The sequence below is a fragment of the Cottoperca gobio genome, unplaced genomic scaffold, assembly GCF_900634415.1.
Source record: "Cottoperca gobio unplaced genomic scaffold, fCotGob3.1 fCotGob3_331arrow_ctg1, whole genome shotgun sequence".
In the NCBI taxonomy this organism is placed as follows: Eukaryota; Metazoa; Chordata; class Actinopteri; order Perciformes; family Bovichtidae; genus Cottoperca; species Cottoperca gobio.
Genome location: NW_021166937.1, coordinates 133,334 through 157,622, shown reverse-complemented (window position 1 = coordinate 157,622; position 24,289 = coordinate 133,334). Strand labels below are relative to the sequence as shown.

The 24,289-nt window shown below is 43.8% G+C and overlaps 2 protein-coding genes across 2 annotated transcripts; one reads left to right on the top strand and one right to left on the bottom strand.

The window, feature by feature from the left end:
- Nucleotides 1-1,191: 1,191 nt before the first annotated feature.
- Nucleotides 1,192-4,992, bottom strand: cbx6a (chromobox homolog 6a). Its single transcript, XM_029427504.1, is given in 3 exon segments — nucleotides 1,192-3,749; nucleotides 3,751-4,616; nucleotides 4,830-4,992. Coding segments are annotated over 3 exon segments (1,257 nt in total). The 3' UTR covers nucleotides 1,192-3,521.
- Nucleotides 4,822-23,673, top strand: nptxrb (neuronal pentraxin receptor b). The gene is made up of 5 exons (XM_029427514.1): nucleotides 4,822-5,803; nucleotides 13,455-13,884; nucleotides 19,489-19,730; nucleotides 19,863-20,042; nucleotides 21,592-23,673. Exons 1-5 carry the CDS (start codon nucleotides 5,087-5,089, stop codon nucleotides 21,835-21,837), a joined length of 1,815 nt encoding a protein of 604 aa, XP_029283374.1. The 5' UTR covers nucleotides 4,822-5,086; the 3' UTR covers nucleotides 21,838-23,673.
- The last annotated feature ends 616 nt before the right edge of the window (nucleotides 23,674-24,289 follow it).

Genomic DNA, 24,289 nt, shown 5'->3' with positions numbered 1-24,289 from the left:
AGAGACCTACATAGACCTACAGAGTCCTACAGAGACCTACATAGTCCTACATAGACCTACAGAGTCCTACAGAGATCTACAGAGACCTACAGTGACCTAAAGAGTCCTACATGGACCTACAGAGACCTACAGAGTCCTCCAGAGACCTCCAGAGTCCTACATGGACCTTCAGAGTCCTACATAGACCTACAGAGTCCTCCAGAGACCTACAGAGTCCTACAGAGTCCTCCAGAGACCCACAGAGTCCTACAGAGACCTACAGAGTCCTCCAGAGACCTATAGAGTCCTCCAGAGACCTAGAGTCCTCCAGAGACCTACAGAGTCCTACAGAGTCCTCCAGAGACCTACAGAGTCCTCCAGAGACCTATAGAGTCCTACCGAGACCTACAGAGTCCTACGGAGACCTACAGAGTCCTACAGAGTCCTCCAGAGACCTACAGAGTCCTACAGAGAGCTACAGAGTCCTACTGTTTGATTTTGTTTTGCTGTTATAAATCTTTTTTTTTACTTGGTCTGAGGAACTATTCTAATTTTTTGAGATAGTAAGCCATAATCAGCAATATTAAAATAATAAAAGGCTTGCAATATTTCAGTTGATTTGTAATGAATCCAGAATGCATGACATTTGTTTTTTTAAATTGCATTACAGAAAATAAAAGAACTTTATCACAATATTCTAATTTTCTGAGACAGTCCTGTAGAGTCCTACATGGACCTTCAGAGTCCTACAGGGACCTACAGTGACCTACAGAGACCTACAGAGTCCTACAGAGATCTACAGAGTCCTACAGTGACCTAAAGAGTCCTACAGTGACCTACAGAGACCTCCAGAGTCCTACAGAGACCTACAAAGTCCTACATAGACCTACAGAGTCCTACAGTGACCTACGGAGTCCTACAGAGATCTACAGAGTCCTACAGTGACCTAAAGAGTCCTACAGTGACCTACAGAGACCTCCAGAGTCCTACAGAGACCTACAAAGTCCTACATAGACCTACAGAGTCCTACAGTGACCTACGGAGTCCTACATGGACCTTCAGAGTCCTACAGGGACCTACAGAGTCCTACAGAGACCTACAGAGTCCTACAGTGTCCTACAGAGGCCTACAGAGTCCTACAGAGGCCTACAGAGTCCTCCCCCCTCTCTACATCCACACGTGAGACAGCAGAACGAGTCAAACAGAGAAAACTGCTTTTAAAGAGCTTTTTAATTCAAAGCCTTGTACAAGAAACACACAGAAAGCAACAACAGGTAACATGACACTGAATACATCATCTGTAAAATAAGGGTTTGCAAAACATGCGTCAGAAGTTCAGATCCATTAAGTCATCATTATCCTCCACGATCACCATCAACACGATGTACAGTTCATATTAGCATTAGACACAACATCAGTCCAGTTTCTGATCAAACCCGGTGGACTCGTAAAGAAAATGGCATCACATTAACATTATTATGCATATTTCAGAAAAGCATTAAAGTACAGTACAAAGGAGGAAAACAGCTTTTTAATTCATTTAGCATCTTTATCCACATTTAAAGGATCCTTCCAATTAGTGCCACAGAAATCTAGCACTTACACTGACGTCACATGTGAATGTAAAGCAATTCAACAGGGAAACAAAGGCTTAAACAAATAATACAGTCAAGAACCTAACTGAAAGACAAGCCACTAAGTCTCTACTCCTTGAGAACACACAACCTAAAACTCCAAACATCTACCAACTGCAAGAGTCACGTCTACCCACCACTGAAAGATATGAAAGACAGTCGTTGGACAACATCTATCACCATATGTCCACTGAGAAGAATCACTTAGTTCATCTGCTGCTGGAAGATATAGAAGAACCAAGTCTGTGTTCCAGGATTGAAGTTTAGTTTTCTTCATGTTGGGATAAAACTAGAGCCTAATTCTCTTGAGATAACAAAACGTTCTCGAGGTGATGATAATTCAAGATAAGGAGAAGACAAAGTTTAATAAATTAAACGTGACACGCTGAGGTCAAAATATACGTCTCAGGAAAACGTGTTATTTTGAGATAATGACATAAAAAAGTCGGGATTGAGAAATCAAATAAAATTAATTTATCATTTATGAAGCGCGTCAGCTGCACTGAGACCTTGATCAGCTTCAGCTCTTCGGTTGAAACACCTGCAGTGAACGAAGTTTAGAGAACGTGTGGGCGACACAAGGCTTAGAAACCTCCGACACGCCTTCTCCATGTAAAGACGTCCTCTACTCTCCGGTGGAGTCTGGCTTCTTTAGTCTGGGACAGTAAACTCAATGTTTCTGAGTTGTGGACTCGCTGCCTGACGTCTCCCAACTGTTAAAAGGTCAATGCGTTACTTTAACCATCCCGCAAGACCTTCGCTCATCAAGCGGTGTACCATCAAACACGACCACGAATAGATCTAAAGCATACAGGAGCATTTAGCCTTCATGCTGAAACGAGTCTAAGCGCACATTAATGGGGAGCTGATTTAAAATCATACTTTCCTTCCTAAGAAATGAACGAGTCACACAAACAGAAATGCTAATGAGGCTCGTCTTCCATCGACTGGTTGGGTTTGATTGATTTCAAAGCCAGAGCGGCCTGCATACATGTTCAGACTTCACCTGCCAAGTAGCTCAAAGCTTCAACAAACTGCTTTCTTTATCTGCAACTGGTCGCTGCTTCAGCTCATGGACCTTCTAGAATCTAGAACGTCTCAAAGAGAAAACTTTCACAAGCGACCTCGGGCCAATCCGAGTCTAAAGGTGGTGAGAAAACTAGGCAAGCGGGGAAAGACGGCAAGGATAGCAATAACTTAAAACTATTGTTTTTATCTTCGTTTGCAGCTTTCTAGGTTGTGCGTGCATATAAATACTAACTCACACTGAATGTAGATTCATGTTCAACAGAGCAGGAGGAGAAGGCCTTGAAAAATTGATGAACTTCATAAAACAAGTTGTTTTCGATGCAGTCAAGTGCATTACATTTACCTCGCTGTATTGATGCAATATATGAGAGTCCTCATCACCTCATGTATCATTAACAAGCTGGACTTCCAATGAGACTAGAGGCAGGAAGTTGGCAGAACACCTGCAGGTGTTGATAACGTCGGCACATACACCGAGTGTGCTGGATGAACTCATCACACACCACATGCTCCAGGGGTTCCACTTCTTCGGACAATTTGTTATGAACATGCTAACCGCAGCATGTCTGAAGCAAGTGAAGGAAACAAACAGCACTTCCATCCAAGTCTGCCTCAAAGAGTCAGTGCTGTGCAAGTGGACAACATATGGCAATTTAAGGGCGTATCAGCTGCCCGTTTTCAAATGGATACACTTCTTTAAAAACAAAAAGCTCTTTTTCTACTACTCGATGGCTGGGTGGTGTTACATTACGTTACATTTCATTAATTGCTGCACAAATATGGACACACGTAAGGAAAAAGGTCGGAGGGCTGAAGTGGCACCACTGGCGTGACATTCTTCTTCAATCATCATTGGCGATCGCCTTCATATCATGTGATCTATGGCTTGGCTGGAGAGGGGTCGTCAGAGGTGGTGCTTGGGGGAGGGGGGGAGGCGTTGTCAGGGGTGGCAGAGGGGGAGGCGGGGCAGGAGGCCGGGGAGGGGAACTCTTTTATGGTGACAGTGACGAGGTTGGTGGTGACATCAGTGACCACCACGTCCTTGCAGCTCGGTGCCATCTCAGGGTGCCAGTTGGGGTCTCCCTCGGCGAGCGCCCTTTGGGGTTCAGGCGGGGGCAGAGCTCTGGTCGGCAGCAGCGGTGGGCGGCTGTCGTTTAGCCCTGCGCTTCTTGCCTCCTTCTGGGGTCGCACAGCTTTCCAGTGCACCGTCCTCCTCCTCGTCTTCCAGGATGGCGGATGACGAGGATGACGGTGAGGAGGGGAGGACGGGAGACGCCTCGGGGTTCGCATCCGAGGACGGAGCACTAGCAGCCGGCTTTGCACTCTGGCTCTTCTGGGTCTCTGCGGGAGCTTTACTGGACTTGTGAGCCACGCTGGAAGCTGAGGCTCCTGTGGCAGGCTGGGACCAAGCGGAGGCTTTGGTGCAAGACTTTCCTTCAGAGCCGGTGGAGCTGGAAGGAGTGGAGTGGTACTGGGAGGAAGTAGAGTGGGCCCCCGTGCTGGAGCCTGGGTGGGAGTGGAAGGACAACGGACCACCACACTGCAGACCGAAGGGTTTCCCGTACATCGGGAAGCCCAGCATCTTCAGAGGGGGCTGGAAAGGCCTGTACGGTGCCTCTCCCTTCTTCCCGATGATGCGATTGCGGGAAGGGATGTTTTGGCGTCCTGCTGTAATATTCCTGGTGCCTGCAGCCGCGCCTCCCCTGCCCGCCTTGTCGATGACCTTCAGGTTGAGGATGATGCGACCCCTTTTGACCTCCCGGGGTTTGACTCTGCGGTTGAGGATGCGGACGGTCTCAGAGAAGGGGGAGACGTGCAAGCGGGAGGGGAAGCCACCGGGGTTGGAGAAGGAGGACGCCATGGGGTCTGAGCGAGGAAGGGGGCGCCTGGACATTCGGTGGCAACGGTGAATGTCTTTCTTCAGCTTGTGGGTGGCCGCAAGGGAATTGAGTTTGGGAGAGGGCGCCACGGGGGCTTCCGTAGTTTATTTTATTTAAATTCCTGTGATAAATTATAATAAGATTCAAAACATTTAAACACACACACACACACACACTCACACACACACACACACACACACACACACACACACTCACACTCACACACTCTCACACACACACTCACACACACACACACACTCACACACACACACACACACACACTCACACACATCTCTTGTTTGTTCACCCTGCTTTGATTCGCGCATGCCCACACCCTCGCTCCTCCCCTCCCCACGGTCCCCATGGTAACGCGCGGAGGAGAGCAGCTTAGCAACACGGAGCGGAGCAGACAGTGCGAGGACAGAGGCAGCAGCATCTTGTGTCAGTGATGAGCAGTCGCTCTGGGACATGATGCAGGTTGATCGGTGATTCTTCTTCACGGAGAAAAGACTTGTTTTCCAGTTGAGTGTTTGTCTCGTCATCTTGTCATCGATCTCCAGAAGAATGAAGTTCGTGGTGGTGCTTGTGGGAGCGGGCTCGCTAGCCTTCCTCGGCGCGGTCATCTGCATCATCGCGAGTGTTTACCCCCGGAAACACGCCTCGCCTCTCGGCGACAACAACACCCTGTCGGAGCCTCTGCTGGAGCCCCTGGAGCCCGGCTCGGTGGCTCACGCCGGGCCGCTGGGCGCGCTGCACGGCGCCAATTCCTACGATGGAGAGAACGGGCTCGGCGGCATCGGCCTGGAGGTTCCCACTCTGAACGAGCTCCACCTCGGGGAGGAGACCGGAGGTGGGACCGCGAAACAGTTCAGCTTCAGCCGGCTGATCTGCACACCTGTACCGGTGGGAGAGTGCAAGAGCAAAGACCTGAGGCAGCAGCAGGCGGACCAGCCGCTGTACGGCGCCGGGGACGAAGACTGGACCTATCTCCGCACCACCGCGGACGATCTCCGTCAGATGGTGCTGCAGCAGAACGACCAGATCCTCATGGACCAGAGGACCATCCGGGAACTCACGGGGAAGCTGAGCGAGTGTGAGAGCGGCCTGGAGGACGAGAGGAACGTCCCGGAGCGGAGCATCGGGGTCTGGAGCGGCAACCGCCGAGTCATGGCCGGGGACGATGTGAGCTCCTCGGCAGCGGCGCAGCTGCAGACTGCGCGGGCTGTGGAGGAGCTGGCCCGGGCCATCATGGACCTGAAGGACCGCATCGAGAAACTCGAGGTAAAGACTCTGAGCAGGGGCTTCAGCAACTCTGCTGTTGTTCTCGCTGTTTCAGTTTGACAGCTGGAGGTTTGGATTTAAACCAAAATCCTGAATTAGCAGGTCAGTCACAGTGACGGACTGAGGCTCAACTGAAGTGTTGGGGCCTGACATGCAAAATATCACTGAATAAAAAAATTAAAAAACCCAAACAGATGCTAAATGACTACAAAGAAACTTGAAACGTCTAAAAATAGATGCAAAACAACTACAAGGAAACACAAAATGACCACTTACAGACTCAAAATGACTCAAATAGATGCAAAACAACCACAACACATGCAAAACGATTAGAAATAGATATAAATCAACCACAGAGACACATAACGACTACATAGGAAAAGGAAAACTACGAGGAGACACCAGATGACTAAAGACAGATAAAAAACCACCACAAAAACATACAATATGATTAGAAATGGATGTAAAACAACCTCAAAGACACAACATGTCTACAAAGAGACAAACAATAGATGCAATCCAGTGCGAGGAAACACAAAAAGACGTCTACGAGTATCGAAACGAAAACTCAATGAAAAACAATTAAACATAAATGTAAAACTACCAAAGACAAATGTTTAACAATCACAAATAGACGCAAAATACAACTCTTGTGTTCCTGCAGCAGGTCTGTTGTCCTGGCGGCAGCTTCATGTTCACTGTGAAGTAAAAGTGGAGAAATATTCCTCTCACAATTTCTTATCATCAAAGTTGAAGGTTTCAGAAATCTTCTTCTTCTTCGTTGGTTTTAATGGCGGTTTGCATCCAAAATGTTGCATTAACACCAACTAGTGACATAATCTAGAGAGATTGATTTTCTTTATTGATCCCAAATTGGGAAATTCTTGCAATCTACACTCACTAAAAACTGTGAAATACATTTTAAAAACCTTTTCTGTCCCCAGAATCAGCAGAACTCTTCTCTCTGCATCCAGAATTATATCGATCCTCTCAGACGTTGGACAAAACACTTGACCTCACATGCAGAAATAATGGCGGCAAGATGCTTTAAAGGTGTCATCACTTCCTAACTCCCCCTCCTCCCCCACCTCTGTATCCTGCTCTCCCCCTTTTATCTTCACCTCACTTCTCCGCGCTGACAAGCAACTCGTGACACACACAGGCGTTCACAAGTCTTTGCTCTGCGCACGCTCCCCACGGACCCATGGGAAATCTTCTCAGCTGCCGGCCCTCACCCCCCCCCCCCCCCCCCCCCCCCCCCCTCCCATGGTGTCAGCAGCCTCTACCCTCTGTACCTCCGCATCCGACAGCAGACATAAATAAAATATGAAGCTGCTGGACAGGAAAGAGGGTGGTGGAGAGGGAGTCAGGCTTTCACACTCACACACACACACACACACACACACACACACACACACACACACACACACACACACACACTGCTGCATCACTGTCTCCGTCAGAGTGGATCGTCCTGCCTCAGCAGCTCTCTTGATATTATAAATGGCCGTCTGGCTGTAACAACAGCTTCTGTTTCATCTGTTAAACTTCTGCTGTGAATACTAACACTGCTGCTGCTGTGATGCTATCATCCACACTGTGTTATTACTCATCTTTGTTATTATATTATTACTTATCTTTATTATTATATTATTACTTATCTTTATTATTATATTATTACTTATCTTTACCTTCTCCGGGAACCATCACCTTATCGTGGTGGAGAGGTTTGTGTGTCCCTATGAACCTGAGAGCTGTGTTGTCTGGAGCCTAGTGCTCCTGGTAGGGTCTCCCAAGGCAAATTGGTCTCAGGCGAGGGGCCAGATAAAGAATGGTTCAAAACGACCGCATGTGGTGCCTCCCATCCATCCATCCTGTGGGCCCACCACTCACAGGAAGAACCGCTGGGGTCGGGTGCGCTGTCACACGGATGGCAGTGATGGTCAGGGACCTTGACGGACCAGACCCGGGCAGCAGAGGCTGGCTCTGGGGACGTGGAACGTCACCTCTCTGTGGGGGAAGGAGCCGGAACTAATGCGGGAGGTGGAGCGCTACCAGTTGGATCTGGTGGGGCTTACCTCTACGCACAGTCTTGGCTCTGGAACCGTACTCCTGGATAGGGGTTGGACTCTATTCTTCTCCGGAGTTGCCCAAGGTGTGAGGCGTCGGGCGGGTGTGGGGATACTCACAAGCCCCCGGCTGAGCGCCGCTACGTTGGAGTTCACCCCGGTGGACGAGAGGGTCGCCTCCCTACGCCTTCGGGTTATGGGGGGGAAAACTCTGACTGTTGTTTGTGCCTATGCCCCAAACCGCAGTTCGGAGTATTCGGCCTTCGTTGAGACCCTGAATGGAGCCCTGCAGGGGGCTCCAGTAGGAGACTCCTTAGTCTTACTGGGAGACTTTAACGCGCACGTGGGAAATGATGGAGACACCTGGAGAGGCATGATTGGGAGGAACGGCCTCCCTGATCTAAACCCGAACGTCGTTTGTTGTTGGACTTCTGTGCTAGTCATGGAATGGCCATAACAAACACCATGTTCGAACATAAGGATGCTCATAAGTGCACGTGGTACCAGAGCACCCTAGGCCAAGGTCAATGATCGATTTTGTAATCGTATCATCTGATCTGAGGCCGCATATTTTGAACACTCGGGTGAAGAGAGGGGTGGAGCTGTCACCTCGAACACCGTGGTGGAACCCGGTGGTGAGTTGGATCAAGGGGTGGGGGAAGACTCTGGACAGACCAGGTAAACCCAAACGGGTAGTGTGGGCGAACTGGGAACGTCTGGAGGAAGCCCCTGTCCTGGGGATCTTCAACTCACACCTCCGGCGGAGCTTTTCAGACATCCCTGTGGAGGTTGGGGGCATTGAACCTGAGATGTTCAAAACCTCTATTGCTGAAGCTGCGGTGATGAGCTGTGGTCTCAAGGTCTTAGGTGCCTCAAGGGGCGGTAACCCTCGAACACCATGGTGGAACCCGGTGGTCAGGGAAGCTGTTCCACTGAAGAAGGAGTCCTTCCGGGTTATGTTATCTGGGAGGACTCTGGAAACAGTTGCAGGGTACCGAAGGACTAGAAGGGGGCTATGGACAAGGACTTTTGGTCGGCACCAAGGTGCTTCTGGAAAACCGTCCGGAACCTCAGGAGGGGGAAGCGAGGAACCATCCAAGCTGTGTACAGCAAGGGTGGGACCCTGCTGACTTCGACTGAGAAGGTTATCGGGCGGTGGTCGGAGCACTTTGAGGAACTCCTGAATCCGACTAACTCTATGGTTGAGGCAGAGCTGGAAGCTGATGGGGGACCATCGTCAATTTCCCTGTTGGAAGTCACTGAGGTAGTCAAACAACTCCACAGTGGCAAAGCCGCAGGGGTTGATGAGATCCGTCCAGAAATGCTGAAGGCTTTGGGTGTTGAGGGGCTGTCTTGGTTGACACGCCTCGTCAACATTGCGTGGAAGTCTGGGACAGTGCCTAGGGGGTGGCAGACCGGGGTGGTGGTTCCCTTATTCAAAAAGGGGGACCAGAGAGTGTGTGCCAACTACAGAGTTATCACACTTCTAAGCCTTCCTGGTAAAGTCTACTCCAAGGTACTGGAAAGGAGGGTTCGGCCGATAGTCACCAATCCTGTTTGTAATTTTCATGGACAGGATATCGAGGCGTAGTCGTGGAGGAGAGAGGTTGCAGTTCGGTGACCTGAGGATCTCATCGCTTCTCTTTGCAGATGATGTGGTCACAAGTGAAGGAGTTCAAGTACCTCGGGGTCTTGTTCGCGAGTGAGGGCATGATGGAGCAACAGTTTGGCCGGAGAATCGGAGCAGCGGGGATGGTATTACATTCGCTTTACCGCACCATTGTGACGAAAAGAGAGCTGAGCCAGAAGGCAAAACTCTCAATTTTCCGTGCGATCTTCGTTCCTACCCTCACCTATGGTCATGAAGGCTGGGTCATGACCGAAAGAACGAGATCACGGGTACAAGCGGCCAAAATGGGTTTTTTCAGACGGATGGCTGGCGTCTCCCTTAGAGATAGGGTGAGAAGCTCAGCCATCCGTGACAGACTCGGAGTAGAGCCGCTACTCCTTTGCGTTGAAAGGAGCCAGTTGAGGTGGTTCGGGCATCTAGTAAGGAGCCACCTGGGCGCCTCCCTAGGGAGGTGTTCCAGGCACGTCCAGCTGGGAAGAGACCCCGGGGAATACCCAGGACTCAGTGGAGAGATTATATCTCCTCACTGGGAGCGCTTCGGGATTCCCCAGTTGGAGCTGGAGGATGTGGCCCGGAGAAGTCTGGGCTTCCTTACTGGAGCTGCTGCCCACGCGACCACACCCCGTATAAGTAGTAGACGATGGATGGATGGATACTTATCTTTATTATTATATTATTACTTATCTTTATTGTTATATTATTACTCATCTTTATTGTTATATTATTACTTATCTTTATTGTTATATTATTACTCATCTTTATTGTTATATTATTACTTATCTTTATTGTTACATTATTACTTATCTTTATTATTATATTATTACTCATCTTTATTATTATATTATTACTCATCTTTATTGTTATATTATTACTTATCTTTATTGTTATATTATTACTCATCTTTATTGTTATATTATTACTTATCTTTATTATTATATTATTACTTATCTTTATTGTTATATTATTACTTATCTTTATTGTTATATTATTACTCATCTTTATTATTATATTATTACTTATCTTTATTGTTACATTATTACTTATCTTTATTATTATATTATTACTCATCTTTATTATTATATTATTACTTATCTTTATTATTATATTATTACTTATCTTTGTTATTATATTATTACTCATCTTTATTGTTATATTATTACTTATCTTTATTGTTATATTATTACTTATCTTTATTATTATATTATTACTCATCTTTATTATTATATTATTACTTATCTTTATTATTATTATATTATCACTCATCTTTGTTATTATACTATTACTTATCTTTGTTATTATATTATTACTTATCTTTGTTATTATACTATTACTTATCTTTGTTATTATATTATTACTTATCTTTGTTATTATTACTTATCTTTGTTATTATATTATTACTTATCTTTATTATTATATTATTACTTATCTTTATTATTATATTGTTACTTATCTTTATTATTATATTATTACTTATCTTTATTGTGATATTATTACTTATCTTTGTTATTATATTATTACTTATCTTTATTGTGATATTATTACTTATCTTTGTTATTATATTATTACTCATCTTTATTATTATATTATTACTTATCTTTATTATTATATTGTTACTTATCTTTATTATTATATTATTACTTATCTTTATTATTATATTATTACTTATCTTTATTGTGATATTATTACTTATCTTTGTTATTATATTATTACTTATCTTTATTATTATATTATTACTTATCTTTATTATTATATTATTACTTATCTTTATTGTGATATTATTACTTATCTTTGTTATTATATTATTACTTATCTTTGTTATTATTACTTATCTTTATTTTTATATTATTACTTATCTTTGTTATTATATTATTACTTATCTTTGTTATTATATTATTACTTATCTTTATTATTATATTATTACTTATCTTTGTTATTATTACTTATCTTTATTTTTATATTATTACTTATCTTTATTGTGATATTATTACTTATCTTTGTTATTATTACTTATCTTTATTGTTATATTATTACTTATCTTTGTTATTATATTATTACTTATCTTTATTATTATATTATTACTTATCTTTGTTATTATATTATTACTTATCTTTGTTATTATTACTTATCTTTGTTATTATATTATTACTTATCTTTATTATTATATTATTACTTATCTTTATTATTATATTGTTACTTATCTTTATTATTATATTATTACTTATCTTTATTGTGATATTATTACTTATCTTTGTTATTATATTATTACTTATCTTTGTTATTATTACTTATCTTTATTTTTATATTATTACTTATCTTTGTTATTATATTATTACTTATCTTTGTTATTATATTATTACTTATCTTTATTATTATATTATTACTTATCTTTGTTATTATTACTTATCTTTATTTTTATATTATTACTTATCTTTATTGTGATATTATTACTTATCTTTGTTATTATTACTTATCTTTATTGTTATATTATTACTTATCTTTGTTATTATATTATTACTTATCTTTATTATTATATTATTACTTATCTTTATTATTATATTATTACTTATCTTTATTGTGATATTATTACTTATCTTTGTTATTATATTATTACTTATCTTTGTTATTATTACTTATCTTTATTGTTACATTATTACTTATCTTTGTTATTATATTATTACTTATCTTTATTATTATATTATTACTTATCTTTACCTTCTCCGGGAACCATCACCTTACCGTGGTGGAGAGGTTTGTGTGTCCCTATGAACCTGAGAGCTGTGTTGTCTGGAGCCTAGTGCTCCTGGTAGGGTCTCCCAAGGCAAATTGGTCTCAGGCGAGGGGCCAGACTAAGAATGGTTCAAAAACGACTTCATGAAAGAAAGGGAAAGGAAAGGAGAGACCCTGCCCGGAGGAAGCCTGGGGCCCCCGTCTGGAGCCAGGCCCAGAGGGAGGGCCTGGTGGCCGGGTTTGCCACTGGGTCTGGGGACTTGGAACGTCACCTCTCTGTGGGGGAAGGAGCCGGAACTAGTGCGGGAGGTGGATCGCTACCAGTTGGATCTGGTGGGGCTTACCTCTACGCACGGTCTTGGCTCTGGAACCGTACTCCTGGATAGGGGTTGGACTCTATTCTTCTCCGGAGTTGCCCAAGGTGTGAGGCGTCGGGCCGGGGTGGGGATACTCACAAGCCCCCGGCTGAGCGCCACTACGTTGGAGTTCACCCCGGTGGACAAGAGGGTCGCCTCCCTACGCCTTCGGGTTATGGGGGGGAAAACTCTGACTGTTGTTTGTGCCTATGTCCCAAACCGCAGTTCGGAGTATTCGGCCTTCGTTGAGTCCCTGAATGGAGTCCTGCAGGGGGCTCCAGTAGGAGACTCCTTAGTCTTATTGGGAGTACTTTACTTTACTTGACTGTACTTTACTTTACTTTACTTTACTTTACTTTACTTTACTTTACTGTACTGTACCGTACTTTACTGTACTGTACTTTACTGTACTTTACTTTACTGTACTGTACTTTACTTTACTGTACTTTACTGTACTGTACTTTACTGTACTTTACTTTACTGTACTGTACTTTACTGTACTTTACTTTACTTTACTGTACTGTACTTTACTGTACTGTACTGTACTTTACTGTACTGTACTGTACTGTACTGTACTGTACTGTACTGTACTGTACTGTACTGTACTTTACTTTACTGTACTGTAAAGTACAGTAAAGTATGGTTTTTAAATTTAAACAACTTACAACATGGATCTTTGGTGATTAAAACCATATTTTACAAGATTTAGCTTCATTTAAATACCCGGATTTTACTCCCTTCTCATCCGCAGGAAACATATTCAGAAAACTCTCTGTAAATAATTCAATTAAGTATTTATCTTCTGAAAAGGAAAACGAAGAAGTGAATACTTCACCACTTCACTTTGTTCTCTTTTCCCCCTCCTGCAGGCGGAGATAGGCCCGGCTGCCTTGAACATCACGGACACATCCGTGGGTACAAGCGGCAGCAGTGGCAGCAGCAGCGGCAGCAGCAGCAGTGGCAGCAGCAGTGGCAGCAGCAGCGGCCCGCCTGGTAACTCCCCAAAGGCATCCGAGCCGCCCACCGGCAGTGCTTCCTCTCCGCCTGCAGCGGCTCCTCCCCCAGGGGGTCGTCGTCCGGCCTCCCCTTCTTCCCCTGCCGCCAAGCCACCTTCCAAGGTCTCCTCCGGGCGTGGGAAGGGCACCTGGAGCGTGGGGGACCTGGAGGGCGAGCTTGAGAGGAAGATAAAGCTGCTGGAGAAAGAGCGATCGACCATGATGAAGGAGACGAAGGACCAACACGAGAAGATCAACCAGGGCATCGACACTGTCCACCAACGCGTCACCGAGCTGGAGCACAGTGAGTCTGGGGGAGGAAGAGGGGGAGGGTAAAGGCATGCGGGGGCTAAACAAATAAATGAAGGATGTTTAGATGAACTGATGAACTGATAAGCACAGGGAGGTAAATTGGCTGGCTGAAGAAAAGGCTGAGATGCATTAGTCCCATAAGAGCCATACATCAGAATAAATTCATAAAAGAATAGGAAATTAAATGTTAAATTATGCAAAGGTTAAAATATTAAGAGAAAGATGTAAACATTTCTCTGTCTCACTACATATACAACACAGGACTGATGACACCATGACAGGAGAGAGGAAACGTTACCTTCAGGGACAATACACATGTCTCTGTATCACTACATATACAACACAGGACTGATGACACCATGACAGGAGAGAGAGGAAACGTTACCTTCAGTGACATTACACATTTCTCTGTCTCACTACATATACAACACAGGACTGATGACACCATGACAGGAGGGAGGAAACGTTACCTTCAGGGACATTAAACATATTTCTCTGTCTCACTACATATACAACACAGGACTGATGACACCATGACAGGAGAGAGAGGAAACGTTACCTTCAGGAACATTACACATGTCTGTCTAACTACATATACAACACAGGACTGATGACACCATGACAGGAGAGAGAGGAAACGTTACCTTCAGGAACATTACACATGTCTTTCTCACTACATATACAACACAGGACTGATGACACCATGACAGGAGATTGAGGAAACGTTACCTTCAGGAACATTACACATGTCTCTGTCTCACTACATATACAACACAGGACTGATGACACCATGACAGGAGAGAGAGGAAACGTTACCTTCAGGAACATTACACATGTCTTTCTCACTACATATACAACACAGGACTGATGACACCATGACAGGAGATTGAGGAAACGTTACCTTCAGGAACATTACACATCTCTCTGTCTCACTACATATACAACACAGGACTGATGACACCATGACAGGAGATTGAGGAAACGTTACCTTCAGGAACATTACACATGTCTCTGTCTCACTACATATACAACACAGGACTGATGACACCATGACAGTAGAGAAAGGAAACGTTACCTTCAGGAACTTTACACATTTCTCTGTACTCACTACATATACAACACAGGACTGATGACACCATGACAGGAGAGAAAGGAAACATTACCTTAAGGAACATTACACATTTCTCTGTCTCACTACATATACAACACAGGACTGATGACACCATGACAGGAGAGAGAGGAAACGTTACCTTCAGGAACATTCCACATTTCTCTCTCTCACTACAAATACAACACAGGACTGATGACACCATGACAGGAGAGAGAGGAAACGTTACCTTCAGGAACATTACACATTTCTCTGTCTCACTACATGTACAACACAGGACTGATGACACCATGACAGGAGAGAGAGGAAACGTTATCTTCAGGAACATCACACATGTCTTTCTCACTACATATACAACACAGGACTGATGACACCATGACAGGAGATTGAGGAAACGTTACCTTCGGGAACATTACACATTTCTCTGTCTCACTACATATACACCACAGGACTGATGACACCATGACAGGAGAGAGAGGAAACGTTACCTTCAGGAACATTACACATTTCTCTGGGTCACTACATATACAACACAGGACTGATGACACCATGACTGGAGAGAGGAAACGTTACCTTCAGGGACATTACACATTTCTCTGGGTCACTACATATACAACACAGGACTGATGACAACATGACAGGAGAGAGAGGAAACGTTACCTTCAGGAACATTACACATTTCTCTGTCTCACTACATATACACCACAGGACTGATGACACCATGACTGGAGAGAGGAAACGTTACCTTCAGGGACATTACACATTTCTCTGGGTCACTACATATACAACACAGGACTGATGACAACATGACAGGAGAGAGGAAACGTTACCTTCAGGAACATTACACATTTCTCTGTCTCACTACATATACAACACAGGACTGATGACACCATGACGGGAGAGAGGAAACGTTACCTTCAGGAACATTACACATTTCTCTGTCTCACTACATATACAACACAGGACTGGTGACACCATGACAGGAGAGAGAGGAAACGTTACCTTCAGGAACATTACACATGTCTCTGTCTCACTACATATACAACACAGGACTGATGACACCATGACAGGAGAGAGAGGAAACGTTACCTTCAGGAACATTACACATCTCTCTGTCTCACTACATATACAACACAGGACTGGTGACACCATGACGGGAGAGAGGAAACGTTACCTTCAGGGACATTACACATTTCTCTGTCTCACTACATATACAACACAGGACTGATGACACCATGACAGGAGAGAGAGGAAACGTTACCTTCAGGGACATTACACATTTCTCTGTCTCACTACATATACAACACAGGACTGATGACACCATGACAGGAGAGAGAGGAAACGTTACCTTCAAGAACATTACACATTTCTCTGTCTCACTACATATACAACACAGGACTGATGACACCATGACAGGAGAGAGAGGAAACGTTACCTTCAGGGACATTACACATTTCTCTGTCTCACTACATATACAACACAGGACTGATGACACTATGACAGGAGAGAGAGGAAACGTTACCTTCAGGAACATTACACATCTCTCTGTCTCACTACAAATACAACACAGGACTGATGACACCATGACAGGAGAGAGAGGAAACGTTACCTTCAGGAACATTACACATGTCTCTGTCTCACTACATATACAACACAGGACTGATGACACCATGACAGGAGAGAGAGGAAACGTTACCTTCAGGGACATTACACATTTCTCTGTCTCACTACAAATACAACACAGGACTGATGACACTATGACAGGAGAGAGAGGAAACGTTACCTTCAGGAACATTACACATCTCTCTGTCTCACTACAAATACAACACAGGACTGATGACACCATGACAGGAGAGAGAGGAAACGTTACCTTCAGGAACATTACACATGTCTCTGTCTCACTACATATACAACACAGGACTGATGACACCATGACGGGAGAGAGGAAACGTTACCTTCAGGGACATTAAACATATTTCTCTGTCTCACTACATATACAACACAGGACTGATGACACCATGACAGGAGAGAGAGGAAACGTTACCTTCAGGAACATTACACATGTCTTTCTCACTACATATACAACACAGGACTGATGACACCATGACAGGAGATTGAGGAAACGTTACCTTCAGGAACATTACACATGTCTCTGTCTCACTACATATACAACACAGGACTGATGACACCTTGACTGGAGAGAGGAAACGTTACCTTCAGGAACATTACACATTTCTCTGTCTCACTACATGTACAACACAGGACTGATGACACCATGACGGGAGAGAGAGGAAACGTTATCTTCAGGAACATCACACATGTCTTTCTCACTACATATACAACACAGGACTGATGACACCATGACAGGAGATTGAGGAAACGTTACCTTCGGGAACATTACACATTTCTCTGTCTCACTACATATACACCACAGGACTGATGACACCATGACAGGAGAGAGAAGAAATGTTACCTTCAGGAACATTACACATTTCTCTGGGTCACTACATATACAACACAGGACTGATGACACCATGACTGGAGAGAGGAAACGTTACCTTCAGGGACATTACACATTTCTCTGGGTCACTACATATACAACACAGGACTGGTGACACCATGACGGGAGAGAGGAAACGTTACCTTCAGGGACATTACACATTTCTCTGTCTCACTACATATACAACACAGGACTGATGACACCATGACAGGAGAGAGAGGAAACGTTACCTTCAGGGACATTACACATTTCTCTGTCTCACTACATATACAACACAGGACTGATGACACCATGACAGGAGAGAGAGGAAACGTTACCTTCAGGAACATTACACATTTCTCTGTCTCACTACATATACAACACAGGACTGATGACACCATGACAGGAGAGAGAGGAAACGTTACCTTCAGGAACATTACACATTTCTCTGTCTCACTACATATACAACACAGGACTGGTGACACCATGACGGGAGAGAGGAAACGTTACCTTCAGGGACATTACACATTTCTCTGTCTCACTACATATACAACACAGGACTGATGACACCATGACAGGAGAGAGAGGAAACGTTACCTTCAGGGACATTACACATTTCTCTGTCTCACTACATATACAACACAGGACTGATGACACCATGACAGGAGAGAGAGGAAACGTTACCTTCAGGAACATTACACATTTCTCTGTCTCACTACATATACAACACAGGACTGATGACACCATGACAGGAGAGAGAGGAAACGTTACTTTCAGGAACATTACACATCTCTCTGTCTCACTACAAATACAACACAGGACTGATGACACCATGACAGGAGAGAGAGGAAACGTTACCTTCAGGAACATTACACATCTCTCTGTCTCACTACAAATACAACACAGGACTGATGACACCATGACAGGAGAGAGAGGAAACGTTACCTTCAGGAACATTACACATTTCTCTGTCTCACTACATATACAACACAGGACTGATGACACCATGACAGGAGAGAGAGGAAACGTTACTTTCAGGAACATTACACATCTCTCTGTCTCACTACAAATACAACACAGGACTGATGACACCATGACAGGAGAGAGAGGAAACGTTACCTTCAGGAACATTACACATCTCTCTGTCTCACTACAAATACAACACAGGACTGATGACACCATGACAGGAGAGAGAGGAAACGTTACCTTCAGGAACATTACACATGTCTCTGTCTCACTACATATACAACACAGGACTGATGACACCATGACTGGAGAGAGGAAACGTTACCTTCAGGAACATTACACATTTCTCTGTCTCACTACATGTACAACACAGGACTGATGACACCATGACAGGAGAGAGAGGAAACGTTATCTTCAGGAACATCACACATGTCTTTTTCACTACATATACAACACAGGACTGATGACACCATGACAGGAGAGAGAGGAAACGTTACCTTCGGGAACATTACACATTTCTCTGTCTCACTACATATACAAGACAGGACTGATGACACTATGACAGGTGAGAGAGGAAACGTTACCTTCAGGAACTTTACACATTTCTCTGTCTCACTACATATACAACACAGGACTGATGACACCATGACAGGAGAGAGAGGAAACGTTACCTTCAGGGACATTACGCAGAAGCGTTGCCAATTATACTTTTAAAATTCATTCCAAGTGTCATTAAAATAGTCTTAAAAAGTCTTGAATCTTACTTGCATGCAGACAATGGAAAGACACAGTTAAAAGGCGACAGATGTTTGATTACATGAGAAGTGGAAGTCTGATGGAGAGATTGAGATTTTCTGATGTTAGAAAGGAAATAAAATGTCTTCATTTAGCTCTTCACTCTTTCTCTCTATCTTTTCTGCCTGTCGTGCTGCAGCGAGTGAGGCTGATTATTATCTGTGACGCTGGAGCTCTTGTGTGCACAACGTCCCTTCCCCATTGTCTCTCTGTCTGACTCTTTATCTCCTTCCTCTGTGTGTCCACAGCGCTCACAGAGCCGTCCTTCCCTGATGGCTTCGTCCTCTCCTTCCCCATGAGGACCAACTATATGTACGGCCTGGTGAGGAAAGAGATCACAGAGATGTACGCCTTCACTGCCTGTGTGTGGCTGAAGGCCAAAGAGGGAGGCATCGGCACCCCCTTCTCATACTCAGTGCCAGGGCAGCCCAACGAGTTGGTGTTGCTGCAGGGAGTCCACAACCCGGTGGAGCTGCTCATCAATGACAAGGTACATGGCAGCAGCTGGACACGGTCAAATATATAACTTACAGATATCAGCATGAAACTTCCCCACTTCATTACTCACATTGACACAAGTACTTTTTATATTACAAGTTATATTACATATTCGAACCTACAGGTGGCGCAGCTGCCTCTGTCCCTCCCGCAGGATGAGTGGCAGCACATCTGTGTGAGCTGGACCCTGAGGGACGGGGTGTGGAAGGCCTACCAGGGGGGGAAGATGAAGGGCAGGGGAGAGGGGTTGGCTGCATGGCATCCCATCAAACCAGGAGGCGTCCTCATACTGGGACAGGAGCAGGTGAGACGCACCTTAGAGCTGCAGCAACTCACCGATCAGACGGATCTTAAAAACATTTAACCATTTAATCATCGACGAGTTCGGAATCTGTTATGACGCACGGCAGCCAGTGAAAAAAACTGAAAACAAATCTAATATTTAGACATATATATTGTAGATGTTTGTAAATATATAAAAATATATAAATACATTTATAAACATTTAACTAAATAATATAAAAACAATAAATACGAATGAATTAGATCAAAAAATAAAATAAAATAAAAACCTCTTTTGCAGTGGATTCTCTGGAACTTTAGATATAATTCAAATGTAAAACAGATAAAAACAAGTAAAACATTTTTTATAAAAACAATGAATAAAAATAAATTAGATTACACAATAAAATAAAAATCTCTTTAGCCTTGTATAGCTCATGTCATGATAACAGGAAGTGACACACAGTATAGTGTAAGGAGTGCGCCCCTGGTGGTCAAAGTAAGGAAATGCATCTCTTTACGCCCCACGGAGAAGGGACAACTTCCTGTGCACAGTGCTGACCGTCTGCTGCCGTCAAAAGTTCACATTTAACAACGTACTCGAAGAAAATGGTTGGGTTTTCTTTTCAAAATAAAGTGCTGGAAATTATACATTTTTTAAAACTTTTTATCCGACTAACCTAAGTAGTAATGCACAGATTACTCGATTGTTAAACAAGTATTTGGTTGCAGCCCTGATGTGTGGATGGATGGACAGATTGGTGGATGGACACATGAATAATGGATGGATGGATGATTTTAGGAGAGCACCATGAGCTCTTCACACATGAACAGACAGACTGGTGCTCGTCCTCTCGCTCATTAGTGAGACACCATTATTATATAACCATCATGAAATCTGACATTATCCCTCTGCTCCCGGGTGTCCAGAGAACAACCCGGAGTTCTGCAGCCCGCCGTCCTCACACGAGAGATTAAGAGCTGGGAGTCTGCAAGAAGCTGCAATGATGCAACAACTTGATCTAATGGATATTTGTTTTACACTCAGAGAGAAAGTACGTGATGAATTACTGTTCATGTGCTGACCAGATTTGATGAGGAAAGTCCCTGTCACTCTGAAGGGGGATAAACCTTTTAATCTTATTTAAGGGGGATCATGAAAACACAACATTTCTGTGCAAGGATAAAGCTTCAGCTTCATTTGGATTTGACCCGGAGAGCTGCACCCAGTGACTGTTCCCCTGAGCAGGGTTTCAACATCAGAGATTATTTCAATATGTTATTAGTATTAACCCGGAAACATGTAGTTTTGGAGCATCTTTTGAAAGTGAACGTGGGGTCGTACCTTCTGAAAGTTCAGGAACTTTAAAGTCGTGCGTGCAGCGCGAAACCTTCTGATTGCAGTTCACGGCATCAAAGCTGAGCCTGTGAGGTCGACCTGCAGCAGAGTCACAGTTCAATTCCAACCTGTGACTAAAACATGACTTCTTGTGTTTAACACGCTAACAAAGATCGATCTCTTGGAGATTCATTGTCACACTCTGATCTTCTGCTTGTGTCTGCTCCCTAAGGATACATTGGGGGGGCATTTCGACGCCTCCCAGGCTCTCGTCGGGGAGCTCTCCCAGTTCAACCTGTGGGACCGGGTGTTGAAGCCGGCGGAGGTCGCCGCCCTGGCCGACTGCAGCTCCTCGGCGCTGGGTAACATCGCCCCCTGGACCGACCTCGACGTGGATGTGTACGGCGGCGCCACCAAGGAGTCCCTGGACCCGTGCCACGTAGCCCAGAGATCCAACCCCTCCAGCCCCAAACAGTGAGGGCGGCTGATAGGTGGATGCAGAAGATGCATCTCAGTGGGGTTTACAGTTTATTTGTTGGGGATGGGAATCCTGCTGGTGGACTGTGCGACGGAGCGACGTATGTGTTTTGTTTTTAGTGTTGGTGTCCACGCTCGTGTGTTTAGTTCTGCAGTGACATACAGGAAGTCACAGAATCACCTGAGTGAAAGATGCATGGCTGGATCAACTCCTGGCATGAACAGGACTCCTGGAAGCTTTGATTATTGGCTCTGGTTAAATGTCCCGCCCTCTGTTTTAGGTCAACCTGTTGGGGCCAGTTAACCGTGATGGTAATTCAGAGCGCTCTGCTGGGTTTGAACAAACCTTTATTGATGCCATATCTTTCTTAATTTTACAACAAAGTCAACGTATACTCATCCTACGGTTCGTATCTTACGTAAAGTTATTCCTCGTTTTTCGTGCCTTCTCCTACACGCATACAGTCTTTTCAAAATAAAGTTCTGTCTTCACAGGAAACTACTTGGTTAGGTTTAGTTTGGGTTAAAATAACGACTGAAGAACGGACGTTACGTGACAAATAAGTCAACATTTGGGTTTTAATAAGCTAAAGTGCCGTTACTTATCCACCAAAGTTACGTGACAGATAAATCTGTTTTCACGCGGGACACGATCAGCGGTCTCCGGGGTGAACGCTCTTTGACCCGCACGCCACACACAACACATACACATTGATTTTGCGGGATAAACACGAACTACAGTGCGTTACTTTATGTAGGTTTAGCTCCGTGTGTGAGAACAGGCAGTGATGCAATCGTGGTTTTACTAATGAGTTTCATTAACTATGTGATCCTGTAATGTCTGTGTACTGTTAAGTTTTCTACCTTCATACCATGATCTGGTAAACCAGTGCTCTTATATTAAATGTATATTGTGTAATGTATCTGCTAACGTTGCTCTGTGCCAGTCTGCTGTCGCCTCACACACTCACACACACACACAGTTCACAGCTTCAGCGCTGCGTCTTTAAGCACACAGGGAGTTTCTGTCGCGCTGTAACGTTTTGAAGCTTCATCACAACGTTGACACTTTTGAATTCTGCCTTTTTTAAATTCATTGTGTTCAAAGCTTTTATTTCTGCACATGTTCAGATAAAGACACACTGATATTATTAGTATTAAGTTAGCGTCGGATTGTTTCAGACTGAGGATCCAAACGTTTCCAATAACTCCAGCGCGTCAACATTTATTGAAAAAAGATAGATTTCCAAAGTTCACAACATGTTTTTATCAAACCAAATGTTCTGCTTCCATCTATGTTTGTTGTCGTTTTGCCTCAAAAACAACTTTTTATTTGGGGTCAAAACACACAAAGAAGAACTTTATTACTATAAATTACATTTATACAAACAAAACATTTAACTGACAAGTTTTTTAAATATTCATTCTGTCACATTTATAAATGTTTCACTGTCTATCCAAAGGAATGAAATAAAAGTGAAAAATAAAAGAAGGTTTATTTAATTAAAATCAGATTTTTCACTTTATTCAAGTGACGGATTTCTTTATTTTAAATGACGACAGACATTCGATGCTTCATTAAAAACCTCTCGTGCAGCCCGGCTTGTTTCTTTGAATGTAAACCAGATGACTGTAAGTGTGTTTGCATCAGCAAAGTCACTGAACAAACAAACTCCAAATGTGTAAATGACAGAGTTGATGTCCCTCAGTTTGAAACACACAGTCTGAAACACACAGTCTGAAACACACAGTCTGAAACACACAGTCTGAAACACACGGTCTGAAACACACAGTCTGAAACAGACACAGTCTGAAACACACAGTCTGAAACACACGGTCTGAAACAGACACAATCTGAAACAGACACAGTCTGAAACACACACAGTCTGAAACACAGTCTGAAACACACAGTCTGAAACACGGTCTGAAACAGACACACAGTCTGAAACACACACACAGTCTGAAACACACACAGTCTGAAACACATTCTGAAACACACACAGTCTGAAACACACACAGAGTCTGAAACACACACACAGAGTCTGAAACACACACACAGTCTGAAACACACAGTCTGAAACACATGGTCTGAAACACACACAGTCTGAAACACACACAGTCTGAAACACACAGTCTGAAACACACACACAGTCTGAAACACACACACAGAGTCTGAAACACACGCACAGTCTGAAACACACAGTCTGAAACACATGGTCTGAAACACACAGTCTGAAACACACAGTCTGAAACACACAGTCTGAAACAGTCTGAAACACACAGTCTGAAACACACAGTCTGAAACACACAGTCTGAAACACACAGTCTGAAACAGTCTGAAACACACAGTCTGAAACACACACACAGTCTGAAACACACACACAGTCTGAAACACACACAGTCTGAAACACACAGTCTGAAACACACACACAGTCTGAAACACACACAGTCTG

Coding starts and splice junctions, on each gene's coding strand:
- nptxrb (XM_029427514.1), top strand. CDS start 5,087: ATGAAGTTCGTGGTGGTGCTTGTGGGAGCGGGCTCGCTAGCCTTCCTC. Junction 19,731..19,862: donor AGCTGCTCATCAATGACAAG/GTACATGGCAGC, acceptor TCGAACCTACAG/GTGGCGCAGCTGCCTCTGTC. Junction 20,043..21,591: donor TCATACTGGGACAGGAGCAG/GTGAGACGCACC, acceptor CTGCTCCCTAAG/GATACATTGGGGGGGCATTT.